The 17,386-nt window shown below is 32.0% G+C and overlaps 1 protein-coding gene across 1 annotated transcript in view; it reads left to right on the top strand.

The window, feature by feature from the left end:
• Positions 1 to 17,057, top strand: part of LOC145252327 (uncharacterized) — a 332,123-nt gene extending 315,066 nt beyond the window's left edge. The window contains exons 9-10 of the mRNA XM_080111736.1: positions 10,728 to 10,960; positions 16,780 to 17,057. Of these exons, the coding sequence (XP_079967862.1) occupies positions 10,728 to 10,960; positions 16,780 to 17,057 (511 nt within the window). The remainder of the gene's footprint in view (positions 1 to 10,727; positions 10,961 to 16,779) is intronic.
• The last annotated feature ends 329 nt before the right edge of the window (positions 17,058 to 17,386 follow it).

The following is a 17,386-nucleotide window of genomic DNA, read 5'->3' as shown; positions in this document are numbered from 1 at the left end:
TTCTGACATTGTAAAGATATTTATTAATTCTGGTGTTGTAAAGATATTTATTATTTCTGGTATTGTAAAGATATTTATTATTTCTGGTTTTTTAAAGATATTTATTATTTCTGGTATTGTAAAGATATTTATTAATTCTGGTATTGTAAAGATATTTATTATTTCCGGTATTGTAAAGATATTTATTAATTCTGGTTTTGTAAAGATATTTATTAATTCTGGTTTTGTAAAGATATTTATTAATTCTGGTATTGTAAAGATATTTATTATTTCTGGTTTTGTAAAGATATTTATTATTTCTGGTATTGTGAAGATATTTATTATTTCTGGTATTGTGAAGATATTTATTAATTCTGGTTTTGTAAAGATATTTATTAATACTGGTTTTGTAAAGATATTTATTATTTCTGGTTTTGTAAAGACATTTATCATTTCCGGTATTGTAACGATATTTATTAATTCTGGTATTGTAAAGATATTTATTTATTCTGGTTTAGTAAAGATATTTAGTATTTCTGGTTTAGTAAAGATATTTATTATTTCTTGTATTGTAAAGATATTTATTAATTCTGGTATTGTAAAGATATTTATTAATTCTGGTGTTGTAAAGATATTTATCAATTCTGGCATTGTAAAGATATTTTTTAATTCTGGTGTTGTAAAGATATTTATTAATTCGGGTATTGTAAAGATATTTATTATTTCTGGTATTGTAAAGATATTTATTAATTCTGGTATTGTAAAGATATTTATTATTTCTGGTATTGTAAAGATATTTATTATTTCTGCTTTCGTAAAGATATTTATTAATTCTGGTTTTGTAAAGATATTTATTAATTCTGGTTTTGTAAAGATATTTATTAATTCTGGTTTTGTAAAGATGTTTATTATTTCTGGTATTGTAAAGATATTTATTAATTCTGGTTTTGTAAAGATATTTATTAATTCTGGTTTTGTAAAGATATTTATTAATTCTGGTGTTGTAAAGATATTTATCAATTCTGACATTGTAAAGATATTTATTAATTCTGGTGTTGTAAAGATATTTATTATTTCTGGTATTGTAACGATATTTATTAATTCTGGTTTTTTAAAGATATTTATTATTTCTGGTATTGTAAAGATATTTATTAATTCTGGTATTGTAAAGATATTTATTATTTCCGGTATTGTAACGATATTTATTAATTCTGGTATTGTAAAGATATTTATTATTTCTGGTTTTGTAAAGATATTTATTATTTCCGGTTTTGTAAAGATATTTATTATTTCTGGTATTGTGAAGATATTTATTAATTCTGGTTTTGTAAAGATATTTATTAATACTGGTTTTGTAAAGATATTTATTATTTCTGGTTTTGTAAAGACATTTATCATTTCCGGTATTGTAACGATATTTATTAATTCTGGTATTGTAAAGATATTTATTAATTCTGGTTTAGTAAAGATATTTAGTATTTCTGGTTTAGTAAAGATATTTATTATTTCTTGTATTGTAAAGATATTTATTAATTCTGGTATTGTAAAGATATTTATTAATTCTGGTGTTGTAAAGATATTTATCAATTCTGGCATTGTAAAGATATTTTTTAATTCTGGTGTTGTAAAGATATTTATTAATTCTGGTATTGTAAAGATATTTATTATTTCTGGTATTGTAAAGATATTTATTATTTCTGGTTTTGTAAAGATATTTATTAATTCTGGTTTTGTAAAGATATTTATTATTTCTGGTTTTGTAAAGATGTTTATTATTTCTGGTATTGTAAAGATATTTATTAATTCTGGTTTTGTAAAGATATTTATTAATTCTGGTTTTGTAAAGATACTTATTAATTCTGGTTTTGTAAAGATATTTATTAATTCTGGTTTAGTAAAGATATTTATTATTTCTGGTATTGTAAAGATATTTATTAATTCTGGTATTGTAAAGATATTTATTAATTCTGGTGTTGTAAAGATATTTATCAATTCTGGCATTGTAAAGATATTTTTTAATTCTGGTGTTGTAAAGATATTTATTATTTCTGGTATTGTAAAGATATTTATTATTTCTGGTATTGTAAAGATACGTATTATTTCTGGTATTGTAAAGATATTTATTATTTCTGGTATTGTAAAGATATTTATTAATTCTGGTATTGTAAAGATATTTATTATTTCCGGTATTGTAAAGATATTTATTAATTCTGGTATTGTAAAGATATTTATTATTTCTGGTTTTGTAAAGATATTTAATATTTGTGATTTTGTAAAGATATTTATTATTTCTGGTATTTAAAGATATTTATTAATTCTGGTATTGTAAAGATATTTATTAATTCTGGTATTGTAAAGATATTTGTTATTTCTGGTATTGTAAAGATATTTATTATTTCTGGTTTTGTAAAGATATTTATTAATTCTGGTTTTGTAAAGATATTTATCAATTCTGGTTTTGTAAAGATATTTATTAATTCTGGTATTGTAAAGATATTTGTTATTTCTGGTATTGTAAAGATATTTATTATTTCTGGTTTTGTAAAGATATTTATTAATTCTGGTTTTGTAAAGATATTTATTAATTCTGGTATTGTAAAGATATTTATTAATTCTGGTTTTGTAAAGATATTTATTAATTCTGGTATTGTAAAGATATTTAATATTTCTGATTTTGTAAAGATATTTATTATTTCTGGTATTTAAAGATATTTATTAAGTCTGGTTTTGTAAAGATATTTATTAATTCTGGTATTGCAAAGATATTTATTAATTCTGGTATTGTAAAGATATTTATTATTTCTGGTATTGTAAAGATATTTATTAATTCTGGTATTGTAAAGATATTTATTAATTCTGGTATTTTAAAGATATTTATTAATTCTGGTTTAGTAAAGATATTTATTAATTCTGGTATTGTAAAGATATTTATTAATTCTGGTTTTTTAAAGATATTTATTAATTCTGGTATTGTAAAAATATTTAATATCTCTGATTTTGTAAAGATATTTATTATTTCTGGAATTTGAAGATATTTATTATTTCTGGTTTTGTAAAGATATTTATTTATTCTGGTGTAATTTTCTTGCATAGCAGAGGGAACAATCTTCTTTGCAGTAGACTTGCCAATGTCCTCAATGTATTTATTCCAATTTATGTTGCCTGTGAATATTTGGCTGAAGAATTTGAAAAATGGACTCTCAGGTATTGTATTATTTGTAATGGTAATTAGGATAAGAAAGTTTATTGTAGTTGTTTAATGAAAGAAGACTAGGCATTTAATATTACCAATCTGTTACGATCTCATTCGGACATCATAGGAAAATAACCGACCACTTCATCTGCTAGCCTGTTCTGCACTTCAATTTTTTTAACACGTATGAGTGTTTCCAGAAATATTGCATTTAATTCCTCCTCATTCTGTATGTATTATATTTTAATTGTCATCCTGGACTTTTCCAAAGAAACCATCCAAGAAGTAGGTAGCATTTTACTATTTATCTAATTCAAAACTAAACAAAAGCCGGTTACTCCCAAATACTTAATGAATGTTTTTAAAAAGTATTGAATGTCAAACAAGCAGCAACATGTCATGTGAACGCATCAGGGAAGGAAAAAGAAGAAAAGAAAAACTTAAGTTTGTAGATGGATTCTTTATATACATTAATTTGCATATGTTGGGAATGGTAGCTATAAGGAAGACGAATTGGTGAGGACAGGGAATCGAGCTTTTAACAGCCGAAAGACAACGTAAACATTGAGTATTTATGTTAAGAGAAGTTGGTATGAATTGCAACGTTGGTGAGAAGGAGTTCAAACAAGTTTTTTCATTGCAATTTTCGGCCATCATTGTTATTTAGCATGTTGTTTCAACCTTTTGTTACCACTCGTCTTTTTAGTAGCTCAGTTGCCGCAGTCATCCAGTCATCCACAGACAGACAAATCTCATATTAATTTACCTCAAGCAGAAAACGTGATGCGTCATGCAAACATGAGATCTACCAATACGAACAACAGATTAAAAATATGGATGTCATATTGTCACTGTTTAAAGTTGTCGTGTCTGATTAAAACACCTAAATGCTCAGTGTAGTATGGTAGTGGAAAAATAGATTAAATACTAAATCTCCATGTTGGTTGATGGTGATGAAAAATGTCCGCTTCAGAAATTTTGCCTACAGAACCAAAGGAGACGACGATTAGCAGTATCAGAATTTTGGGGGAATTTTTGACACCCCTAACAGAAAACTGCGAATAAAATATAGAAAACTCGTAATTTCTCTTTCTAAAGTGGGTTATTTATTTTCTTTATAGAATATGCTTCCAAAATAAACTATTTAAGTTGTTTAAAAAATAATAGAAATATTATTTTTCATTGTTTAAAAAACAGTGTTTACAAAGTGCGTGCATGCGCTCTGGGAGCCATTTTGTTACGTAATGAAATCAATTGATTTTTATGAGATGAATATTTTTCAATTTTTAAACTTTAAAAATCTATCAAAATTTTCCTATTCGTTCAATTGTTACGTTTTTTTCAGGGTGAATGTAAAATTTTATGCTCTTTCCGATAAACTAAATATAATATTTTAGACAAACGTTGTTTTATAAATTCACCCCCCCCATTTTGGAATGTCTATGAGAATTTTAATAATTAATTTTGGTCGGCACGTTTTATATATCACAAATTGAAGATAAAACATGAATAAATAAAATACTCAAATTTAAAACAACAAAAAAATATCACTTATCTGTAAATTTACCGGTAAAGTCCAAAATGTAAATCCTTCTTTTTTCGATAACCACGTGTTTTTTTTGTTTTGTTTTTTTTACGTGGAAGCTTAATTTTTGTTTAGAATTTTCCAGTCATTAATGGTCGATCAGTTTATATTTTTATATTTAATTCCTGGTTTCCTTTTTTTCGATATAAAAAAAAAAGACGAAACCCGATAATGCAGATTTATAGTATAATAAATAAAAAATTCAGGTATTTCTTTAAGATATTAAAAAAAAAAAATAACATTGCATATCTTCGTCATTTCGTAATCCGTGTAAATGCAAAAATGAAAAATCCCAGTTTTCATGTACGATAGCGTAAAGGCGCAAAAATAAAAAAAGGACAAGTTATCTCCCTTTATTCATATAGGGTCAATATGAAGCCACCCTCGAAAATTCCTTTAAAATTACGGCCAAATCTGTTCATTGCAATGTGGCCATAAAGTGGGTGCCCATTTGACGTCACATCATTATAGAAAAGTGACCCCCCACTTTGTGACCATTTGTAAAATTTTTTTATCTTGGAAACTACTAGTTTCGTTTGCCGTATATATAAATGGTTATTTCCGTTTTCAGCGCCTCCGAAAACCTTTAAAAGTGGAAAATTTGAAGGAATATAATCCAATATCGAGATTATTAAGGTTTCTGAATTAGTGTTTTTTTACAGGCTTCCGTACATAAGTAAGTTATAATTTGCACTTCCGGTGTCTTCACAACTTTCTTGAAAGACACGCGTTGTCGCGATGTGTGTTGGAAAAATCCTTCCATTTAAAAAATACATGGATTATAATACATAAATATGAATAAATTCTCATACAGGAAGATTAAAAGAAAGCATATCTTACTCATTAACCAGGTAAGTTCTTTATTTTGCCGTTAAAATATATATCGTAAGATTCAGCTGTGTTATTTGTTCGACATTCCGTGAAATGTTAAGTGAAGAAATCGAAGGAAAAATAAATAAAATTGTTTATTTCTCTATTAAAGCTTTTATGATATTAAAATTTGGTCTTTGCTCGTTTTATTGAAATAAAATTTACGGGTTTAAATTACGTTTTCATATTATTAAAATCTGATAGAAATATAGGTGTCTATTCAAAATGGCGACTCGGCTGAAAATTCCCCCAAAATTCTGATACTGCTAGACGACGATTGAATCAGCAAGTGGCAATGGCGGTGGTGGTGAGGAATGGAAGCGAAGCGACTACTTAAGTTTTCTTTATATAATGTGGCATTCATTTGCATATGAGGGGAATAGTGACTATAAGAAAGACAAATTGGAGAGAGCAGGGAGTCAAGATTTTAGAGCCAAGAAAGAATATAGACGTTGAGTCTTATTGTAGTGAAGTATGGCTTAAGTAGGAGGAGTGGGTACGACCTGCGGCGTTGGTGAGAAGGAGTTCAGACAACTTTTTTCTTTCATTGCAATTTCTGCATCGGTAAACTTTAGAAATACTTGAACATCTTTCTTTCTCTAAATTGACGCTCTAATATTTATTTTAAAATGATTATTTACTTTTGTAAACATAGAATGCTCGCGCAAGTTATAACTTAGTGCAGAATTCAGAGATATCAGATTGAATATCATTTTGAACTGCCATCGTTAGTGATTTAAATTATTTCTTCTCTTTCCACCTCACAGCACTGATGCACTTTTATACATTGTCGTGATATAAAAGAATATTGGATTAAATGTCAAGTATTCCAAACCGTCGGTAGTAGTGAGCTAAATTAGATTATAACTTCTCTTACCTAATTGTCTCAAATAAAACGGTTTCATCTTCTCTGTTTGAGGACAGAACATATCATATTTACGTTATCACTAAACTAGAAAATAACATTATCTTCATATATTAAATTTTACATTAAAAGTCTTTGACTTCATCATATATAATTAAAAATGTTTTGCACTGGTACAGTTGTTAAACGAGACATCTAACTAATGCAGAAATATGTAAACAGACAGAAAAGGCTGAATGAAAACGAATCGCTCAAGTCCATGTGTCAAAATACAATCTCTGCTTGAATACAATTTTATTAACAAACGTTATAAAACTAATGAAACTAAGAATAAAAGTTCAAGGTGGATTTTTGTCCTTTCATCAATGTCAGACTATTGTTGAATTCCATTTTAATCACATAAATTACTTACATTGAAACAACAACATAACAATACGTTATAAATCGACAGGTCAGAAAAATATCGACAAAAATTTTGAATATAACAAACAATTAATACAAATTAGTTACATTAAAACAGCAGCTTAATGCAAATAGGTCATGAATGAATAGGTTAAGAGAAAAAGTTTCTGATCAATACTCCAAGTGTATTTGCATTAAAATGAATTCTGTGCTTTTCAGTAAGTCATGTGAAAAAAATTGACATAAACTCAAGTTCGTGTGGCAAAATAAACAAACTTTTTTTGTTTGTTTATTTTTCCACACGAACATGCATGAATACAATTTGATCCAAAAATTTCATTAAACAACTTGGTATTAATGATACTAATTGTAATTACAATTCGTATCATTAATACCAAGGTGTTTAATGAAATTTTTGGATCAAATTGTATTATTTATGTTATGTCATGCTATTATATATTATGTAATGGACTATTCGACAGATTTGTGGCTTATTTATGTTAACACAATATTGAGTCTATTATTTATGAAAAAATTCTATTTTAATCACTGAAATTATTTACAGTTTAACGGAAACTTTATGAAACATGTGAATAAAATTGCATTCATGAAGATATTATTTTTCTGCAACACGAATTTAGAAAATAATTATTTTCAGCCTATTTCATCTGGGACCTGTATGTATACATGGTAGTCATAAAATGAATAAATATATACTTTTGAAATATTTAAAAAAATATATTTATTCTATATAAGAGTTCTTTCTATATAATAAAGTTATAAAATCGATTTGGATTCTGACTAACCGATCCATCTTGTGTGACGTGTCACCATATACAATGTAATTATATTTTCTCTTTAAAGATATACTTGATCCTGCTTGGAATATTTTCATAGGGAAACCAGCTTTGTTAACACCAGCAAATGTAAATAAACATAGTTGCCATCTTTTTTTCTCAGCCGAACATCTTTCTATTAATAGTAAAGTCGTTAAAATTTTTTTACTACCAAATAACTCTTACATAGTATTAGATTTGCATTCATATAGAAACCTGTTTATAAAATAAATCTAGGAAAACTTTTACAGCCTCTTCAAATGACGTCACACATCATTCATAACCATAACTATAAAGTAACCCTGGGTGGGATTAACCCATATACTCATAGTAAAAATAAATGTTATTATATACTTTGGCTAAGCTTCAATACAGTAGTTAAAAATAAATATTATTACATAGCTAGGTTATGCTCTAATACTGCACTTAAAAATAAGCTCAATAATTAAGCTATATCAGCCGGGCTTTCATAGAGTAGATTAAAAATAAACTATAATTTTATTAGCTTGGTGCAAAAACAATATCGTTTTCTCACATATGTTACTTTTATATATGATTTCTGAATTAATTAATTGATATAAAATATAGCCATGCTATATATCATTTTGAAGCTCAGTTTTCTGCTCTATCGAACCGTGTTATTCGTCACCATTCTCAATTTCTTCATTCTTTTTTTTTTTTTTGCAGGCTTTTCGACAGCATGGACAAAATTAAAATCTGCACGATTTTCTTGTTACAGTTCAAACTAGGTTTAAAAGCTGCCGAGAATGATGCGTTTGGCCCAGGAACCACTGTGTTACAACAGTGGTCCAAGAAATTTCACAATGGTGACGAGGGCGCTGAGGATAAAGACGCTCGCTGTAGTTAATGACGAACGGTTGATAATAAACATTTGAAAGCCTTAATTGAAGCCGATCCTCGCAAAACCACACGGGAAGTTGCTGTTGAACTCGAAATTGACTGCTCAACATTCTTTCACCATTTAAAGCAAATAGGGAAGTCAAAAAAGTTGTATAAATGGGTGCCACATGAATTCAACAATAAAAAATAATTGTCGTTTTGAGGTGTGTTCTATGCTCCTTCTGCGCAACAAAAACGGCCCATTTCTCGAGCGGATTGTGACGTGTGATGAGAAGTGGATCCTCTATAACAACTGACTACATTCAGCATTCTGTGGTTGGATGCAAGAGAAGCTCCACAACACTTCCCAAAGCCGAAATTCCACAAAAAAAAAAAGATTATGGTGACTGTTTGGTGGTCTACGGCCGGTCTCATCCATTACAGCTTCTTTAATCCCGACGAAACGATTACGACGGAGAAGTACTGCCGACAAATTGACGACATGCACCAGAAACTCCAACATATATGCCCGATATTGGTCAATATGAAGGGACCAATGACAACGCTCGCCCGCATGTTGCTCGACTGACCCTACAGAAGCTGAACGAATTGGGCTACGAGACTCTGCCTCATCCACCATATTGACCGGACCTCTCGCCCGAGATTATCACTTTTTCAAGCATCTCCTGTGCGAAAAATGCTTCAAAAGCCGAGATGATGCCGAATCAGCCTTTAATGACTTCATCGCTTCCAGACGTCCAGATTTCTATGCTAATGGGATAAATAAACTTGTTTCTCATTGGCTAAAATGTGTCGATTCTAATGGTTCTTATTTCGATTAATAAAGTTTATAATGAAAGGAGTTATGATCTTTTGAAGTTGAATGTCAAAAACCGATATTATTTTTGCACCAACCTAATAAATATTCCAATCTAGTTAACAGAAATTTATCAGTTTATATGTATGGGCGTTCCATTAACATTTTAAAATATACTGTGTTTTCTTCATCAACATATCAAAACTTATCAATTACAATCTCACGAAACACCAGAAATCATTAAAGCACATTCTAAAGTAAAAAGTCGTTCTTATAATATACATGGTCAATTAGAATTAAATATCAATTCATACTTAGTTCTTATAATATACATGGTCAATTAGAATTAAATATCAATTCATACTTAGTTCTTATAATATACATGGTCAATTAGAATTAAATATCAATTCATACTTAGTTCTTATAATATACATGGTCAATTAGAATTAAATATCAATTCATACTTAGTTCTTATAATATACATGGTCAATTAGAATTAAATATCAATTCATACTTAGTTCTTATAATATACATGGTCAATTAGAATTAAATATCAATTCATACTTAGTTCTTATAATATACATGGTCAATTAGAATTAAATATCAATTCATACTTAGTTCTTATAATATACATGGTCAATTAGAATTAAATATCAATTCATACTTAGTTCTTATAATATACATGGTCAATTAGAATTAAATATCAATTCATACTTAGTTCTTATAATATACATGGTCAATTAGAATTAAATATCAATTCATACTTAGTTCTTATAATATACATGGTCAATTAGAATTAAATATCAATTCATACTTAGTTCTTATAATATACATGGTCAATTAGAATTAAATATCAATTCATACTTAGTTCTTATAATATACATGGTCAATTAGAATTAAATATCAATTCATACTTAGTTCTTATAATATACATGGTCAATTAGAATTAAATATCAATTCATACTTAGTTCTTATAATATACATGGTCAATTAGAATTAAATATCAATTCATACTTAGTTCTTATAATATACATGGTCAATTAGAATTAAATATCAATTCATACTTAGTTCTTATAATATACATGGTCAATTAGAATTAAATATCAATTCATACTTAGTTCTTATAATATACATGGTCAATTAGAATTAAATATCAATTCATACTTAGTTCTTATAATATACATGGTCAATTAGAATTAAACATCAATTCATACTTAGTTTTGCGGTCGAAAATCTGGCTGAATTAATTTCATACCTTAGATAATCTTAATATTACGCCAGTTTCTGCAATTTATAAGCAATTATTTTAACCAATTATATTGTTTTTTTGTTTATGACAGTGATGTGACTGAAACGATTAACTGTGCGGCTGATGCTGCGCAGCACGAATGCAATGCGAATGCGAAGCAATTTACGAAGATGCTTTATCAGCGAAGTTTGCATAGAATTTCAGAAAAAAATGATTGTTCTGAGCAGATTTCGGATATTGAGGTTGCATATGATGTGACTTCGACGGAGAATATTCCAAATATAATCAACTCCAAAAAACAGTCATCAACTAAGTTAGGAAGCGGTAAGTTTGATTTTTCCGTAATCCAATTTTTATAGATATGTACTCGCAGGATTATCAGGCGTTGCCCGGTGCCTCTAAAAACAAAATAGAAGAGTTTAAAACGAGCAACATATTTCTATTAAACATTCTCTCTTTCGTTATGTCCTTCTCTCTTTTTCTAGCCCCACCGCCATTTTCCCCTATGTCTTTTCAAATTCTTTTCCTCCTCCGCTCACATAAAGTAAAAAGAAATAAAATAAAATTGAGTGTGCCTCCAGAGCGCTTCTGAAACCATTCAAACAAAATTAGGGAGGTCTCCAGGGCAACTTTTGTGAATACAACTAAGATAAGGCAAATTGATAGAAAAATGCTCAGCAAGCAAATTACGTCGTATTTATTTGTAAGAAACTGATAGTAGAGGGAAAAATCAAGAAAATGCTAGAAAATGATATCGAAAGAGTGGAAGGACGCATTCCGTGGCTCATACTGCTTAAGCATTGTAAACACAAGCTAACGAAGAGGCGAATCTCCAATTATAACATGAGCTGGCAAACTGATTTTATGACACACATCCACATCACAAATGAAAAGAATCATCGAAGACAGGACTCGCCAACAACCAAGGGGCGACAACTTCCTTTTCGACGAGGACCTGGAGGGGGGGGCAGAAATATATAGAACATGACAGAGAAAACGAGGAAGAGGAAAAAGGAGCGGATATCCCCATAACCCTACGACGAACAAAACGCTACATAAGAAAACCTCGAAGGTATGCAAGCAGCATTTTTGGAAGAATAAAAAACAATGTGAATACAAACGAGGGAGCAAATGTGATGTACGTGCGAGTATAAATAGAACCAACTCGCTTTAGGTGTTAGCATTAGACAACTGTAATCTCGATAATATCTGATAAATGTTTAAAAGCATTGGCAAATGGAAATAAGAATGTGTGTAAAAGAGCTCAATGTGTTCTAATTCTATCAAATTCGAGTGAAGGGGGAAAGAAAAAAGAAGAAATTGGCAGCACTCTCACGACATTCGCGTTCTTAGTACGATTTCTGAACTTTGTTTTCTTGTCTGCTAAATATTATTCTGATTCTTTCCTATAATTCTTCCTTATCGCAGCAGCCACTCCTCTCATATGTATGCTTTTGAACCATATGCCCTATGATCTTTAAAGATCATTTCACATCATACAGACCGTGCCCAGATCGCTACTTACATCTATAGTTATACACAGCCCTCGATATTCTGGATGATTTTTCAACACAAAAAAACTTTTTCAAGTCTGATCTGAATTGTAATTATCACTTCTCCATAACATAACAACTCTAAGTTTCAAATAGTTCGACTCTCCACATGGTCGCCTCAACTTTATTTTTCTTGCCGAAATGACGTGTAATCTATAAAGAAAAAAAAAAGAAGAAATTTAAAGCACTCTCACGGCATTGGCGTTATTAGCACGACTTCTTAAGTTCACTGTGTTCTCTTCTCTGCTAAATACTAGGCTGGCTCTCTCCCACAATTTACACTTATCGCAACCCTAACTCCTCTCATATGTAAATTATATTTTGAAACCACAACAACTTAGACATAAGCATCTTACTTATTGTAAATGAACATATTTTTTTTTTTACAAGGAGGTCACCACTTATCAAGGCCCGGTAGCCACTCAGGGATAAGGGTTATTGCATGTACAGTACGTTGTATGTAAGTGTTGAGATTTCATAAAGCGTCTATTTAAGGGGGCAGCCCATCAGGAACTTGTTTACGTTGGACTTGAAGACATCCAAGTTGAAGTCAGGTGGGAAACAGGCAGACGAAATAGAGTTCCACTGGCGTGCTGTTCTAAAAAACAAGCTGTGTTCATGAAATCTACGTTTTGATTTAGGCACAGATAGAGAGTGGGGAATATTTTTGACAGTGGATTCAGCTAGACGGGTGTTTTTCGTAAAAGATTGGCGGGGGGGGGACCAGAGATTGGAGCTCAGACGAGCACTTGCCATGGAAATAACGGTAAAACAAAGACAGTCTCTCAACGTCTCTTCTGTGGGAGAGAGGTTGCAGGGAAGAGAAAAGGGCACCCCCCACTACGCCATGAAGTCTATTTTGTACTCTGTCAAGGCAGGATAGGCTATTTTAGCAGTTCCTGCCCAGATATGGCAGCAGTATTCTATCCTTGGACGTACTTGGCTTTTATATAGATAGAGAATTGCATCAGTAGTGAGATATCTTCTGGAGCGGTAGAAGGAACCCACCATCTTTCCAGCGACCCTGGCAACAGATTTGATGTACGTGTTCCATTTCAGATCAGGAGTACAGGTCAAGCCCAGAAGCTTGTCAAAACATTGAGCTTCACCTAGGCGAGAGCCATCCATTACAATTGATGCCAGATGAGGATCAGAGCGTTGATGGTGTACAGATAGGAGCTTGGTTTTAGACGCATTAAAGGTAACCAGCCACGTCTTCCCCCACTGAACTACATGCTCGAGATCAGAGGAGAGAGAATCAGAGAGAACTTTGTCATTTACAGCCTTTAATGTGTTGCCGTAGATGATCGTGTCATCAGCATAGATGTCAACAAATGATTAAAGTATGTGTTTAGGGAGATCATTGATGTAGATCAGGAAGAGAGTTGGGCCCAGGATGGACCTCTGAGGGACTCCAGCATTAATACTGCAGGCCGCTGATTTTTGTCAATCGACCACTACTCTTATGAGCCTATGAGAGAGAAATGATTTAATGATTGAGAAAATATTTCCAGTTATACCGTAGCTGAAAATCTTGTGAAGTAGACCCTTATGCCATACCTTGTCGAAGGCCTTTGATATTTCAAGAGCAATTGCCCTAGAAAGGTAGCCTTTGTCAAGAGATTCGCAAATCCTATGGGATATAACCATTAGCATATCTGTGGTAGATCTTGCAGAGCGGAAACCATATTGTGTGTCACTAAGGAGGTTATTTCTGTTGAGGTGGTTGACTATTTCTCTATTTAGTATGGATTCCAGCAACTTACTCATAACACACAGGAGACTTATTGGTCTGTGCTGAGAGGGAGAGGACTTGTCACCTGAATTCTTCAATACAGGGCAAACTGATGAGGTTTTCCAGGGTGTTGGAAAGCACTTCTCCTTAAGGCAACGCTTAAACAGTTTTGTGAGTATGGGAGCAAGTTCAAGTTGAAGCTTTTTTAACACTATAATTGGGATGCCATCAGGGCCAGTTGCTTTACTGGAATCAAGGTTTTTGATTAGCTTGGCGACCTCACGCACAGATATTTGTATATTACTTAGCATGTTTTGTGTTATAGGAGGAAATATGAGGAGTTGATGGCCTTCGTCGCATAGGGTAGAATTAGCTGCAAAGTTCTTTGCAAATAGTTTGGCCTTGTCTGATGCTGACGAGATGACCTCTGGTCCATTGATAATGGTTGGGATAGAACACTCACTTCTGTTCAGGATCCTATTTGTTATTTGCCAAAACTGGTGGGAACCAAGCTATTTTGGATTTAACAGACTGGGCATATAGCTCTCTTGCTTTTTTTATTACTCTTTTACAGTGGTTGCTGGCAGTCCTGAAAGCAGCTTTAGTCTCAGTGCATCTATTACGTTGGTAGTCATGGAAAATGTGATTTCTGTGCACAATGGCAGCAGCACATTCTGGGGAAAACCATGGCTGGCTGTTAGGTTTTTGTTGGAATTTTTTGGATGGCATGAATCGGTCTATGCCTACAATTAACCATTCGGTTGGGTCTGATACTATAGAAGACACATCCTTTTTAAACATGGAATGCAGCGGTAGATCAGATATGAATATACGGAAGCTATCCCAGTCAGCCATCGAGTATCGGTATACAGTACGGTGGAGGGGTATGTCTGGAGACTTATTACATTTCATTTTTATCTTAACTGATACACTAACTAGTGGTCGGAAGATCCTAGAGGAGAAATAACAGTGCATGAACATAGCTCAGGGGAGTTGTGAAAAAAAGGTCTAGAAGGCTTGCAAACTGACCGGTAGTATCTGGCACTCGGGTGGGCTCGCGAACAATATGAGTGAGCTCATAGGCAATAGCAAAATCATGACAAAACCTCCCCTCGTCATCTGTCTTATTTGAGTGCGTCAGCCATTCAACATTATGGACATTGAAGGCACCACAAATGTGAATGTTAGCCAAGGGATGTGCAGACACGATGTGGTCTATTTTCTCAGATATACTCTTAAAGATAGTAACTCCGCTGTTGTGGGGGCGATAGAGGGCAAATACAAATGCAGTGGTGTAAGCTAGTGCAACCCGGAAGCACATATAAGGTAAATTAGGGTCTTTTCTGGAGATATCCCTGGCACACGGAAAGCCATCTTTAATGTAGGCACATATTCCATGCCCATGGCGATCTTGGGGGTCAGATGTAGATGTTAAGTTAGAGTATCCTTTTATTATGAACTCATCTAGGGAAGAGGTCGGCCCTATTCCTGTTTCGCTTAGAAAGAGTATTTCCGGTTTCGTCTCCTGTAATTGGGTTTTAACCTCTGGAAGATTGGCACGTAGACCCCTGATGTTTGAGAAGGAGACATGGTAGTAGAGGTCTACGTTAGAAGATGGGGGTCTAGGTTTATTCGAGTTTTTGTTTTTGAGATGTTTCATGTTGAGATTTTAGGGTTGAGCAAGAATGAGAGGGAACGAGAGAGAGAAAAGGATAGGAATTTTTTTTTTTTTTGTGGCACATGAAAAGGTAAAGCCATAACAATTACCCACTAGTATGGCATCGAGAGGCCCCACCAGAGACTATTGCAAGGTCCAGAATCCATTCACCAAATGGCAATACAGCAGCCTCAGTACTTTGCACCTGCTGATAGGACAGCCTCCTTAGTGGTTAATCTAAGGTTCGGGTCCCTGACTATCAGGCGGATAACGTCAGCCCAGACAAACGTTTACCTCCAGCAACCTTACTTACTTTTTCTTCACCCTTTGTCAGAAAAATCACTCATTTGAATGAGGACTGAGCCACAAAAAAAGGAGAAGCGAGAGTTACTGGAGCTGCCCATAACACATCCACCGCATTATCTACCCTCCATTAAAAAAAAAAAAGGAATGGGTACGAGGGACACATTAATATCTACTTAGTACAAGTCCGGTGCTAAATTATCAATTTAGGATGCTCTTTGAAGATAATCTCCCCTCCCATATTTATTATTTCCATTCGTTGGATATAACAAGAAACATTATAAGAAAAATATAGTTCTTTGTAAATTCTTATAAACAGGTCTATATTTTTTTTTTTTTTTTTATGACACTAGTTTGAGGGATGAAAATCCTCACTCATCTTTTAATTAAAGATTTTATTTAGATTCTGTTGTATTAACAAATCCCTTAATGTCCGTTAACTAATCTAATCTTAATATTATGATTCTCCGCCCCGTCATTCGTTGTGTGCTTCCTATAATGTTTGTTCGTTTATAAACAATATGCTGATACAGCTCCCCATTCAATCCAATCCTTCAATCCAAGTCATTTAACCGATGAACCATGCACGGAATATTGTAACAAATTCCTCACTCGATTGTTATAAAGCCCCCTAAAAGAAAATCTCAAAACAATTTACACTTCAGGCATCTTTACTCGAATTTGATAGAACTAGAACATCTTTACTCGAATTTGATCGAACTAGAACATCTTTTACACAATGTTAGACCTTATTTTCGTTTGTCTATGCGTGTAAACATTTATCATATATTATCGAGATTGGAAATTAAGCCGCTTTCTTTAAAAGATTACCCATTTCTTAATTTAGCAATGACCATTAAAAGTTGACTTAATTTTCCGTTTTGTTTCTTCTCAGGTGCCATTGCAGGAATTGTTATTGGATGTCTTTTAATGTGTACAGTCGGTATCGGATTAATGGTCTTCTACAGGAAAAAGGAGAAAGCAAAACCTGAACGTGTTATTAATATGCGATCGACAACAACGTCAACATCAGGAGTTAGTGAATTTGTATCTTGTGATCCTTTCCGGCCACCACGACCATTCAGTGCTGTAGACGGTGAATTAGTTGATTCTGCCCCACCCAGCTACGAACAAGCGATACGAAGTAATTACAAAGTGTCAGAGCCTTTCTAACTATTGCAAGACACAATAAATAATTATTGAATTCAAATTTACGGGTGTATTTTCACTTGCATACTAACAGCATTCATATTTTAACAATCAAATATAAACGTTATACTATTTACATAGAAAAATCGATAGGCGTTCATTCTGCTGAGTAAAATCACAATCACAATATAAAACTTTTGCCAGCTGATATTGTTTGTATAAGCATTAAGATTTCCTCCTCGTTTACTGATAGTGTGTATATATATATATATACACACTATATATATATATATATTATTTTGGTCGTCTCCTACTTCCTCCTCCTCTCCTTCTTCTGAAATGAACAATGCGTG

This window comes from Euprymna scolopes, chromosome 29 (genome assembly GCF_053919585.1).
Source record: "Euprymna scolopes isolate OS-2025 chromosome 29, ASM5391958v1, whole genome shotgun sequence".
NCBI lineage: Eukaryota > Metazoa > Mollusca > Cephalopoda > Sepiida > Sepiolidae > Euprymna > Euprymna scolopes.
Note: the sequence above shows the minus strand (reverse complement) of the source record. Positions and strands in the feature narration are given on the sequence as shown.